This window comes from Sarcophilus harrisii, chromosome 1, assembly GCF_902635505.1.
Source record: "Sarcophilus harrisii chromosome 1, mSarHar1.11, whole genome shotgun sequence".
NCBI classification, from domain to species: Eukaryota; Metazoa; Chordata; class Mammalia; order Dasyuromorphia; family Dasyuridae; genus Sarcophilus; species Sarcophilus harrisii.
This window is the reverse complement of record NC_045426.1, coordinates 380,337,412-380,351,212: the sequence shown is the minus strand read 5'-3', so window position 1 is coordinate 380,351,212 and position 13,801 is coordinate 380,337,412. Positions and strand designations below refer to the sequence as shown.

Below are 13,801 nucleotides of genomic sequence, written 5' to 3'. Positions count from 1 at the left end.
ACTTTCTCTTCAAAATCTACTCGATAAAGATATCTCCCCTACTTCTTTGTAAAGATGGATGTCTAAAACTATGGAACATCACAATGTCTAGTACATGATAGAGAGCTTAATTAATGCTTGTTGATTTACTCTATGTTCTTAAGGTCATTTCGTTGATCAAATAACTTTTAAGTGCTACTTGTTTACTAAAAGTAATGTTGTCTTCCACCTACTCAACAAATGCCATCTCATTCCATAATACTTCCCTTAATATTCCATCATATTTCTATTACTTACCATCCTATTATTTCATTTTGTCTTCTATTTTTTTATGCCTTTTCTCACACCATCATTCATCTCAGAAGTGATCTCCTTAACATTACTCAATGATCAACTCATATCTCCCTTACAACTCTTATCTCCCTTCTCCATAGCCCCTGTGTATCTCCTCTTTTCCCAACCAAAGTGGGTTCTTCTTTCTTGCATTCTCCATTGTCCTTTGCTTGGGCTTCTTTTTATACATATCTCCCTATCCTTGTTATAAAATTTTTGTTTATATACTTTTCCCCAATTAAAAATCCTGATCCTTTTACCCCTAGAGCTTAGCACAGTGCTTAATCAGTGTTCACTGAACTTACACAAATGTTTGTGGCTACAAAAAAACTCTGAAAATGAAATGTGTTTCAGTTTCAATAAGTTTTTGACATTCAATTTTGTGATATGTCTGTCAGTCTGACTAGATTTAATTACATTGGTCAACCTAATACACAAAACATAAGTCTTGGGAGAATGTATGATTCTTGCTAGTGATCATATTCCTTAGTTTTGGCACTATTTAATCTAGATTCACTTCTTCACCATCCCAGGATTTTGAATACAAAAAATACTTCTTATTCTATTCCTCATATTATTTTTTCTACTTTCTTACTTCTTATACAATGATTTCCATTTCTACTACATTGTTATCTTGAACATCATTATTGAGCATCAAATGTAGTGGTAATATCCTAGCACTCATTTTTATTGATCTTTATGAAGCTTTTCACACTAAGGTTTATTCTCAGCTTTTAAATCTCTTTCTCTTTTCTCTCCTATAACACTGAATTTTTCCTGTATTTCTGATTGTTTTTTTTTTTCATATATTTCTCTACTTGGCTTCTTTTCTCCCTATTGCCTCTTAAATGTTAAGTAATCATCTTAGGGTCTGTTCTGGGAATCTCTTCATTCTTTTTTCTTTGTTGATCTCATTTCATAGTTTCTATTCTTATTTTTAATATATATAACTCTTGAATCTTTATATGAACCTTCTCCACTAAGTGTTTATCTCTAAACTCTCCCTTATTACCTAAGCTTAGAGGGAGGCACTTCTTTTCTAGTGCTATCCCTACTAGTTATTACAAATTTTTAGAGTTAAGATTGTTTTACCTCTAATCACTTCTGATTTTAGAGGCAGCTAATGGCTCAATGGACAGAGTACCAGACCTGGAGTCAGGAAGATCTGAATTTCAATCCATCCTCATATACTTCCTACCTGTGTGATGTTGAGCAAATCACTTGCCCTCTGATTGCCACTAGCAAACCACTAGAGTGACTTTGCCTAGAAAAACCCGTGGACAGTATTGGCATGCTATGGTCCATGGGGTCACAAAGAGTCAGACATAACTGAACAATAATAACAACAACAATAACAATTTTCTCTGTGTCTTATGTGACAATCAAGAATTTGTATTGGGAAACTGAAGGGACAGTTTCTGGGTTTTTTTTTTTTTTAACCCATTAAAGAATAGTAATATGTACCTCTCTGATTCCCTTTAAAATAATATGAAATGATTACTAATGAAGTCACAGTTGTGAGTCTAGATGGAGAGTTAAAATGAAACATATTCCTTCATTATTAGTGTGTCATGTGTCACATTTTGACTCTCTGGCAAGAAATCTCAGGGCAAATTTCTTAGAAACACTAAATGCTGACCGTAACTTGAGTTGCCTTAAGTTGACTTACCTAGCCAGGGAGAGAACTGTAATCTAAAATCTGCTAATTAGTTTTTTTCAAGTCAAATTTTGTCCTATTTCACAATTTTTTTCCCTCTCTATTCCTCCTCCACAGTTAATTTACTTACTGATCAATGAGAGATTCAAGCTTCCTCAGGAGAATAAGATGTTAGCACCACTAAATAGTTGAAAAACCTGACTATCTTCATATTTTCTATTGTATAGCAACAAACAACACTTTTAAAAAACAGCTGGTGGGAAAAGTATTTAAAAAATTCATAATAGAGAGTAATTTGCCTATCAGCAAATCCCCTTTCAAATTCTATACACAGGGCTGTTTTAGAAGTACAAGGATTTAGGTTGACTAACCAGGTGAAAGAAAAGACTTCTTTTGGTGTCAGTCCAGGTTTTCCCTTACAGTTCTCAGTTAATGTTTGATACTAAATAAAAGAAGTAAAGTGAAGTAAATAAAAGAAGAGTAAAACAGTTCATTTTATATCCAGTAGTTTTATGGATGTAAGTTATTTCTTTTTTAGTTATTTCTTTTTAAAATTTTTCTAAAGTTACATAGTTAAAAATGAATTCTTTCTCCCATTTCCATCTCTATTGATCTCCCTCTCCCTTCATTGTCTAATTTTTTCTGACTCTGTAACTGACGCTCTTGTCATTTTGATTTTTCTTTTCCCCTAAAAGCAAGAGCTTTTATTGTCTTTTTTCATTTTTGTCAGCCAGTGTGGTGCTTTTTTAAACCTCAGACTTCGGATACTTACTGTGTGTCATGTCAAACTCTTGAAGTTAAATTTCCCTTATAAATGTGTCCATGGCCCACATCATCTTTGCTGAATCCCTTTTGGGTTAGCCCACCACTACATTCTGTCCCTTGGTATCTTTCTTCCTATCCTCCTGACACCCACACCTATGTCTCTTGGAGTCTTTTTCTTTACCCTATCCTTGCCCCCATGCCTTATGGTGTTTTTCTTCCTTTTTATAGCTAATTAAGTTCTTCTAGGGAGCTAAACGCCTCAGTGGATTTAGCCTGTCAGTCAATAGCATATTCCCATCTTAAGGAGTATTTCCTTTTTTCTGGTTAATTGTGAATTCTATTAGGAAATTTGTCTTTTTCATTATTAATTGTTATAGACTCTCCCAAATCTGTTTCATATTTAACACTCTTGGTGGCTCTTGTATCTTTTCATTTTGCCTGTAATCTTTTCTCATAAATAAACTTATCTTTTGCTAGAGAGAAAGACCAATGTGAATTCTTCACATGAACAAATCCCAACATTTGGTGCCAGTTGCTCTTCTAAGTCTCATCATTTAATACTGTACCTCAAACACATCATTGAGATGATAAAAGAATTTGCCCATTTTTGTTATATATCAAAAGACAGACTTAATACCAGATGTTTCTGGCTCCAAGGATAGCTCTCTAATCCAAAGTATCAAGTTACTTCTCCTTTTTCCGGATAATTTTCTACATAATATTCAAAATTTACTAAGTTCCCTCCTTCTAGCTATGCTATCAACTATAAAATGTACATATTATTATCCCCATATTTAAATGAAGAAACTGAGATTCAGAGAGACTGTAACTTGTCTGTAGTCTGAAGCCAGTAAGTATAGGATTTAGGACTCAGACCACTAGATTAGACTTTTAGTCTAGTTTCCTTTCCAATGTACCTTATTAATTCTTTGTAGCATATTTGTTGCAGTTCTTGAAGGAAGATATTTATTTTTTGAAATTAGAATTTGGAGGAGAGTAGCATGGTCTATGATTTTTTTCATTTCTTTTCTCTTGTACAAGGTAAAAACATTTCAAAACTCTTTTAAAAATTTTTTTCAACCTTTTCCCCTTAATTTAAAGATTGATTTACCAAGCAATAAAGACAGTGTGTGGCAGCTGATTTAATAAAAACAAAATCAAACTTATTTCTTCATTCTAAATGTTAAGATTTTTTTTTTAAATCAGGCTTTATTTCTCATAAAGATTTTAGGACTAAATATTCACTCTTTTATTTCACAAAAATTGCTTTTGTATACTATCCCCAATTAATAATATAGGATAAACAATTTCAACCTACCAAAGCTATATTGGCATAAAAGTTCTGGATAAGTATATATTGATAGAGAACATTACAGCAACTTAGAATGACAAAAGTCATTAAGAATGTTGATGTCATCTCCAACCTGCATCCAAGAATCTATGCACAATATATAAACTTAATGGTCAAACACTAGATTGCTATAGTTATTGACTATTTTGTCTTGTGAACCTAACCTATTCCACTGATCAATTAGTCTATTTCTTAGCAAGTACCAAATGCTTTGATGACTGCTGCTTTATAATATAGTTTTAGATCTGATACAACTAGGCCACCTTCATATGACTTTTTTTTTCATTAGTTCCCTTGAAATTCTTGATCTTTTGTTCTTCCAGATGAATTTTGTTGTTATTTTTTCTAGGTCAGTAAAATTGGTTTTTTTTTTTTGGGGGGGGGAATTTGATTAGTATGGAACTAAATAAATAGATTAGTTTAAGTAGTTTTGCCATCTTTATTATATTTGCTCGACCTATTCAAGAGCACTTAATATTTTTCCAGCTGTTTAGATCTGACTTTTTTAATGTGGAACATGTTTTGTAGTTTTGCTCATATAGTTCTGACTTTCCCTTGGCAGATAGATTCACAAATATTTTATACTATTGACAGTTATTTTAAATGTAATTTCTCTTTGTATCTCTTGCTGTTGCATTTTGTTAGTGATGTATAAAAATGCTGATGATTTGTGTGGATTTATTTTGTATCTTGCAACTTTGCTAAAGTTGTGGATTATTTCTAATAGCTTTTTAGTAGATTCTCTGCAGTTCTTTAAGTATACCATCATATCATCTGCAAAGAGTGATAGTTTGGTTTCCTCATTACCTACTCTAATTCCTTTAATCTCTTTCTCATCTCTTATTGCCAAAGCTAGCATTTCTAATACAATATTGAGCAGTAATGGTGCTAGTGGGCAACCTTGTTTCACTCTTGATTTTATTGGGAATAGTTCCAGTTTATCCCCATTATATATGATGCTTACTAATGGTTTTAGATAGATACTACTGACTATTTTAAGGAAGAGTCCATTTATTCCTTTACTCTTTAGTGTTTTTAATAGGAATGGGTGTTGGATTTTTATCAAATGGGGGCAACCTCTTCTAAGAGTGGAAATAGTAATCCCTTTATGGCAAATGTGGCCTATTTCCACTCACCAGTTTTCCCCAGAAGATTTAACCAGTGTGGCAAAAGTCTTCTAACAACTGTCCTTTTTTCATCCCTTGTCTTCTTCCTCTAGAACTACTTTGTCTTTTTTTCCTTTGATATGTTACTACTTCTCAGAGGAAGGTAACTCTTGATAATGCATTGGATACTGCTTATATTTACTTGTGTCTCTACCCTAAGCTTTTCTTTTCATGATAATGATTATAATTATAATAATACATTTGTTTCAAAGTATTTTCTCACAAATTTCCCCAAGAGCACCTATTTTTTAAAAAAGTCAACCTTTTATTTCCTTTCATTAAAAAAATTAACAAGCTTCTAGGTCTCCCTTTTTCCCCTTTCCCCTATTACATTCAAAGAGGATGGTTTTTTTTATAGTTATTCTCCAATTGATGGACATTCCTTTAGTTTCCAAGTTTGTTTCTTTTTTGTGACTACAAGGAAGACAGGTATAAATATTTTTATACATATGGGTTCTTTGCTTTTTAAAAAATCTTTCTGGACTATAATAAACTTAGTCACCACCTGTTTTCCACAGGGTAAATGATGGTGTCTTAAAAATATATGTTAAAATTGCTGGAATAGGAAATTAAGTATGAAACTTCTAAAGGTTTTTGTTTTGTGGGGGTTTTTTTGGACAGCATGATTTTTTTCTAAGTTAGGTTTGTTGAGTTTGAATTGGCTTTTCCAGTCACATTTCATTATCTGGTATTCAATCTTTAAAAAAAAAGGAGTTGTCTTCTTTTTAGAATAGCACAGGTCTGCTCTATCTGGTTTGTTCTTTTCTATGAACTTTTTAATTGTTATTTCATCCATGGTGGAATGTCAATATTGTTCTCTTGTGAGAACTGAGACCAACACATGAAATCTGTTAAGAAATTGATTAAAAAAGGCAAATCAAAAATTTCTAGCATGCTAAGAGATGGTGTCTCTTATGATTAAAATGAAACTTCATTGCCAGTGATTTGTACAAAGGGGAAAAATGCCATAATATAACTAATGCCAGATGGAATAATTTCTGGTATAGGAATAGTTTAATGATTTATAATACATAAAACCAAAAAAGGTTTTAAAATAGCCTTTTAAAAATCATTTCTGACATGCTTTTTCGTTGAGCCAAAATATTCTTTTGCATGTTAGCGAATCCTTGAACACTGGAATTATAAAGAGCAAATCTAACTTTAGAGTTTAAGTAAAATTACTTTCATGAGTAGTTACTGAGGAAGACTCCCTCAGAAAAGGAGTATATAATTCAGTAGTAAGAGCCAACATTGTTTAAAACAGGCACATTTAAAAGGATAAAATAAATGAGTGGAAAAAAATTTACTTTGAAAAAATCAAGGCAACTGGGAATGTTATCTGTTCAAAAACAAACACCACCTTGTAATTAAAAAAGGGACTGATGATGCTTTTTAGAAAAATGAAAAACATTTGCAGAAGGTTGGGTAGGGATTTTTTTTTACATGTTCATCAGCAATAGGTTAACTTTCAAAGTTTTGTAAGAAATTTTTTTTTATATTACATAGTCAATTGTAATTCTTCTCAGAATTTAATGGTACTATTAAGTAATCTGAATAAGTTTGTCTTATCAAACAGCCATAGATATGGATATTGATGCAAGATGTTTTTAGTTTCATAAAATATTCTGGTGAGAGGGAGTTTAGTAGATTAGAGGACTAGATTTAGAATCCAATCAATTAATCGGCATTGTTTATTAAATGCCCACTTTATGTCAGGAACTGTGCCAGGCACTGTGATACTCCCCCTCCCCCCAAAAAAAAACATTCCTGCCCCTAGCAGCTAACATTCTATGTAAGGAGGAAGAGAGGGTAAGATGATATATTCATATAAGAAGACACAAAATATGTGAAAAAGTAAATATAGAGTGTTTTGAAGTTGAGAAGAATTAGCACCTGAAAGAATCAAGTAAGAGGTAATCCTTATGCGAAACTTTGAAGAAAACTCAGGCTTCTCAGTGAAAAGGAAGGAAGACACTTTATTTAGTCCCCATTATGTGCTAGGAACTGTGCTAAGTACTTTTCAAATATTGTTTTATTTGTCCCTCATGATGATCCTAGGATGTGGATGGTATCACCATTATTTTACAAGTAAGGAAATTGAGGTAGCCAAAAGTTAAAGTGCCTTGTCCAGTTGAACTGAAGTTTGCCTTCAAAAACACATTTTTAGAAGAAATTTCAAAATCAGAAATAGCATATTAAAGTTAGTAGAGAATTAAGGAATGTCAATGGAAAAGGGAATAGGCCTTGGACATAAAATAAAGGGATTTTAGAGTATTTAAAAAATCATTAAATTTTTTTTATTGAAATGAAATTGGATATTTTCTTAAACATGACAAACATTTGATAAATCTTTGTTAAGTTTAACTGTGTGAGTAAATGAAAATCATGGTTTAGAAAGATTTTCACATCAATAAAAACTTATTACTTTGCTTGAACCTCCATTAACCAAAGCATTTAGTCATACTACCCTACATCTTTTTTTGAGATAGATTCAGCATTCAGATTAAAATAGTTATTCTTGTATTCTTTTTACTTTCAGTTCATAGGAAAAAAAATCACTCTTTCTTATATTTTTTCAGGGACTTGCATTTTGTTTGTGAGTTCTTTGTCCAGGCTGTCATAAAAATGAATAGCTATCCTAATTAATACCTATTTTAACGAGACACTGGCACTGAGCATATGAAGAATCAGGGACAGATTTGTTTAAGTGTGTCCACCTTTTCATTTCTTCAGGAGAAATAAATGAATGTTATATTTAGGGCAATTAACCCATTTATTAAAATAGTGAATTTGCTTTTTTGAAAAACAGTTCCCTAAATTGTCCAGTTAGGAGAAGGCATTCATACCTTCATGTGCTGCTGATATTTCCATAAAGCTCTGACTTGTTCTTGGCAGAGAAATAAGAAGAATAAGGATACTGAGGAAAATGGAGACATTAATTAATAAAGGATTGTGAACCACCCTTTAATATGGAAGTTTAGTGACACAATTAAAAAGTACAAGTCTTAGAGGTAGGAATACTTGAGTTCAAATTTTGTTACAGATACTTTCTAACTTAATGACAGTCTCAGTTTTACATTTTGTAAAATGGGGATGATAATAATAATATCAGCCTTTCCAGGGTTGTTGTAAGGATTAAATGAGAAACACATGTAAAGCACTTTGCAAGCCTTAAAGCACTATTAGTATTAGTATTTAAATACTAATTACTGCTATTATTATCTTTAATAGTAGTAGTAATAGCAGTAGTAGTAGTAATAGTACCTGCTTACCAAATAAAGCCAATCCAGAGAGAAATTTTGACTGATCCCCAAAGTATATTATAAGCAGTCACCCCAAATTGAACATATTTCCTGAAAATACTTGTAGCATAACTTAGAAAGAAATGGAGGAAAGTTTGGCTTCTCTTTGAATGTCATCTGTTGGACACAGTGCCCCATATTTTCATGTGAATGATTTGTGGCTTGTGGACTTCATTGGTAAAGCATTCTCATTTAGTGGTGATGGTGCTGGCAAAGACTTCTTGTCCTGAATTTGAGTGGTCAAGTTAGGGGAGAAATCATAAGCTCAGGGAACTAGAGCAATCTATTGTAGGTCAATCTAGCAGAGAGATAACTGTCTAGTTTTTCTCTCTGTCTAGCTTCAGAAATTTAATAGCAGTTAAGGTATTTTCTAGATTGCTTTCAAAGGGTCATTTTTGTCTTTGATTCATTGATATTTGATGGTAAATGAGCTTTATTCACATGGAAAGGTCATGATGTCTTGTGAGCCTCTTTTATGCTTTGTTTTTAGGCATTAGTCATTCTCACCATTGTTGAATCACTTACTCTTAACCAAGATCATAACTATTCAAGAAGCATGCACTGAATGTTCAAAACTTTGTTTTGGGCTTATACTGAAGTTCTGATACATGGTTTCTACCTTCAAGAAGTTTTATAATTTAGTTGAACTCAGGTTTTCCATTAACTCTCCATGCTATATTACAAAGAAGTTCTAGCTACAAGGGAAAATTATTTTTTCTGTATTATTCTGAATCATTCGACTTTTTAAATACTGAAGGAATTACCAATTAGAAGGAGTGAGATGGGACTACAATTAGGGAACACTTGTAGGAGGAAATTTTTGAGCTTAGTTATCAACAGTAATGGATATAGATCTTGAATTTATTTGGGCCTTTGATCTTTGACTTTCATTTTTTTTTCTTAATTTGAAAAATTAAGGAGATGAATAAGGGAATAAAGATTGCTTCTGATAGAGGAATAAGTTTTGAGTGAGGGATTTGGGTAAGAATTCTACTACCTGGCTCACAGGGAAGCTAGGTGGAAAGATGGATAAGGAACCATTCCTGGAATTAGGGAGGCTCATTCTGAGTTCAGATCTTGCCTCATCATTCTGAGTTCAGATCTGGCCTCAAACACTAACTAGCAAATCACTTAATTTCAGTTTCCTCAGTTGTAAAATGAGGATATTAATAGCACCTAACTCTCAGGGTTATCGTGAACATCAAATGAAGTAATATCTGTTTTGGAATTAATCGTTGTTTAAATGTTTGGTAGAATTCACTTGTAAATCCATCTGGCCCTGGAGATTTCTTCTTAGGGAGTTGACTAATAGCTTGTTCAATTACTTTTTTTCCTAAAATGGGACTATTTCAGTAATTTATTTTCTCCTTTGTTAATTTAGGCAATCCATATTTTTGTAAATATTCATCCATTTCAATTAGATTATCAGATTTATTGGCATACAATTAGTTAAAATAGCTTCTAATTATTGTTCTAATTTCCTCTTCATTGGTGGAAAGTTCACCCCTTTCATTTTTGATACTAACAAATTGATTTTCTTCTTTCCTTTTTCTAATCAAATTAACTAAAGGTTTTTCTAACTCTTAGTTTTGTTGATTAGTTCAATTGTTTTCTTACTTTCAATTTTATTAGCCTCCCCTTTTATTTTTAGAATTTCAAATTTAATTTTTAATTGGTGGTTTTAATTTGTTTTTTCCTAGCTTTTTTAGTTGCATGCCCAATTCATTGATCTTCTCTTTCTCGGTTTTATTCAAATAAGCATCTAGAGATATAAGATTTCCCCTAAGAACTGCTTTGACTACATCCCATAAATGTTGGTATGTTATCTCCTTATTGTCTTTCTCCTGGATGAAATTACCAATTATTTCTATGATTTGTTGTTTTATCCACTCATTTTTTAGGATTAGATAATTTAGTTTCCAATCAACTTTTGGTCTCTTTTTCCCTGATCCTTCATTACATAATTTTTGTTGCATCATGATCTGAAAAAAATGAATTTATTTCTTCTTCCTTTCTGTATTTGATTTTGAGAGGTTATGCCCTAATATGTGGTCAGTTTTTGTGTAGGTTCTATGTATCACCAAGAAAAAAAATATATATTCCTTTCTCTCCCCATTCAATTTTCTCTAACTTATCTAACTTCTAAAATTCTATTTACTTCCTTCACTTCTTTCTTTTTTATTTTATGGTTCCATTTATCTACTTCTGATAGAGTGAGGTTGAGATCCCCACTAGTATAGTTTTGCTGTCTATTTTTTCTTATAGCCCTCTTAACTCTTTCTCTAGGAATTTGGATGCTACACCACTTGTTGCATACATGTTTAATATTGATATTACTCCATTTTCTATAGTATCCTTTAGTAAAATGTAGTTTCCTTCTTTATCTCTTTTAATTACGTCTATTTTACTTTTGCTTGATCTTAGATCAGGCTCGCTATCCCTGACATTTTTACTTTACCTGAAGCATAATAGATTCTGCTCCAGCTTTTTATGAAGTAATATTTGTAAAGCATTTATCACAGTGGCTGGCACATAGTAGGCACTTGATAAATATTAATTAATTGATTAATTGAACAATTAATCTGAATAATGTTGAGGGCAGGTTCCTTCTAACATCCTTATACCCCAAGATCAGGATTGGTTCCAGGGAACAGATCATAGTGAAACTGATAGGTGGGGGCTCAGTTAATTCCCAAATCAGAATTAGTGGATACAGGCAGAAAACTTGACAGATCACTACAGCACACTGGTACCCCCATTGGGCTAATCCTTCCCTTTAAACCTTTTGCTCATGTTATTTTCCAATTCTCCCCACTATTTCTTTCCAAGCCCATATTCTTTCTTGATGCATTCCTTCACTATAGCAAGTCACACTGATCTCTCCCTTGTCTAGACCCCTATTTCCCTCCTTCTTCCACCATGTCTGACATCCAGATTCTGACTTCATTGGTGTTTCCCTTAATTTTTCCATTTTAGAGACTGCTTCTGTTTTAGAACTTGCCTGTCTGATAGTTACATCTGTACTCTCTTCTTGACTTTCCAAATTCTATTACTGCCTAATGAGATGGCACCAAAATCTTGGGGCTCAAAGCTAGAGTGGGAGACTTCAGCCTCTCACAGCTATCACAGTTTCTCAAATTGAAATGAAAGCTCTCTTCTCCAGGGTCTTCCAAATGTCTATTTTCCACTGGCCATTCAAAATGATCCGCAGTCTATTCTTTCTTGATTTCTCTTTCATTCATCCACTCAAACTCAAGTATCCAATCACTCCAGGTCACGCACATTTCCACACTGAATCCTGCTACATTATTTCTCTGTCATTCCTGATTCTACTGATAACCCTCTGTACTTTTTCATCCAAGAGCAAGATAATACCTAAAATGATCAAGAACATGTCTTAATGTTTATATTGGGAATATATATATATTCCCATTAGAATGGGAGCAGTAATTAGCAAATGAGGACAGCTGAACAAACACAATGTCTTCAATCCACACAGCTGTCTGCTTCTCCCCCTGGGGTTGTCAAATCTAACACGAGTGTACATATGGTTAATACCACATAACCTAACACTTAATTATATTCACAACCACATCTGTTATCACATCCCATTTCAAGCACACTTAACTGAACTTGAACATCCTTCATCTTGTACAGGGTATTTCCATTTTTATCCAGATAGCTTGTTTTGACTCTTCTGTTTGGCTTCTGGTGGTCCCATGAGATCCAGATTGTTAATTGGGGATTTCATCTATTGTTTGATATGTTTGTTATGTACTTTTCTATTATCTTTTCACATGATTTGTTTTTGTTTAGTTGTTTTAAAGTTGTGTCCGACTATCCATGACCCCACTTAGGGTTTTCTTGGCAAAGATACTGGAGTGGTTTGCATTTTACAGATAAGTAAACTGAGGCAAACTGGGTTGAGTGAATTGCCCATGATCATACAGCTAGCAAATATCTGGGGCCAGATTTGCATTCCTGACACCAGTCCTGTTATTTTATCCACTACACATCTAGCTGTTCTTTTTTATGTGATAGACTGACCCTAATCAATTTACTGTTTCTGTTTTGCAAAGTTCCTCTTTTGTCATTCCTCAGAGAGGTTTTGTGCATATATTTTTTTATTAGAGAATGAACTTAATTCTTCACATTTTATTGAGATTCCTCTCTAAACTGATTAATTTAATTTTCTGTAGTTTTTAATTATGTATTTTTATATTGTTCTGCAATTGTGTTTATCTTTACTTTTTACATAAGACCTTAGAAGGCAGGTACCAAGTTCGTCTTATACATCTCTTGTGGACCTGATAATGGCTACTTAGCAAAGTAATAGGAAATACCCTTGTAAATTAAATGATTAATGTAGAGCATGAAGGAAAAAAATCATCAAAATAGAGACTGAGAAAATAATGGTTTAAAGAACATAATGGATAAATTGAGAAGAGATTCTTATTTGAGGGGGAAAATGAACATTTTTTATTTTAAGTATTTGGAAATATATATGTGTGTGAGAGAGAGAGACAGACAGAGAGAGAAAGAGAGAGAGGGAGAGACAGAGAGACAAAGACAGAGAGAGACAGAGAGAGAGAGAGAGAGAGAGAGAGAGAGAGAGAGAGAGAGAGAGAGAGAGAGAGAGAGAGAGAGGTCAGAGTGATGCTTATCTGGGAGTTATTAATGGTAGTTGAAAGCTTGAAAGTGAGTGATATGATTAAATGTTTTATCTCTTTATCCCATCCTTAATTATGAATAATTTGAATTTCTATATGTTATTAGAAGGCTAAAATATATGTCCTTTCACAGTTCTAATTACTTTTACACTATAAATTCTTATGATGAACCCAAAACATCAGTGTGCCTTAATTATCCATTTAGGCAGTGAAATTGATGTTATTTTTTATATTGTTTATTTCAGAAAAGCTGTATAACTCTAGTGGACGAGAGTTAAGACGGGCTCTGTTCTCCTTGAAGCAGATATTTCAGGTAAAAAAGATTTGACTTAATTAATTTTCTATTGGAGAATGCTAAATTGTGTTAATTGTATTGCCTGAAAAAAAATGTAGAAATATTTTTACTTCATTCTAGGAAAAAATAGGAAAACCTGCCTATAATTTAGTATAGAAATGCTATGCGAAACTCAATGTCAGTAATGAATTTTTACCATCTGTTGTTATAGAGACAAGGTTAAATCTTCCCTGTTCTCCTGTGCTTAGAGCAAATATTTTTGGCAGAAGGTCAAGTTCACCTA

The 13,801-nt window shown here is 32.8% G+C and overlaps 1 protein-coding gene across 8 annotated transcripts in view; it reads left to right on the top strand.

Annotated features, from left to right (window-relative positions):
* FHOD3 (formin homology 2 domain containing 3) overlaps positions 1-13,801 on the top strand; it is a 638,119-nt gene that overhangs the window by 293,480 nt on the left and 330,838 nt on the right. For all 8 annotated transcript variants that reach the window (XM_031946054.1, XM_031946051.1, XM_031946049.1 and 5 more), the window contains exon 4: positions 13,469-13,536. In XM_031946054.1, coding sequence (XP_031801914.1) covers positions 13,469-13,536 — 68 coding nt within the window. The remainder of the gene's footprint in view (positions 1-13,468; positions 13,537-13,801) is intronic.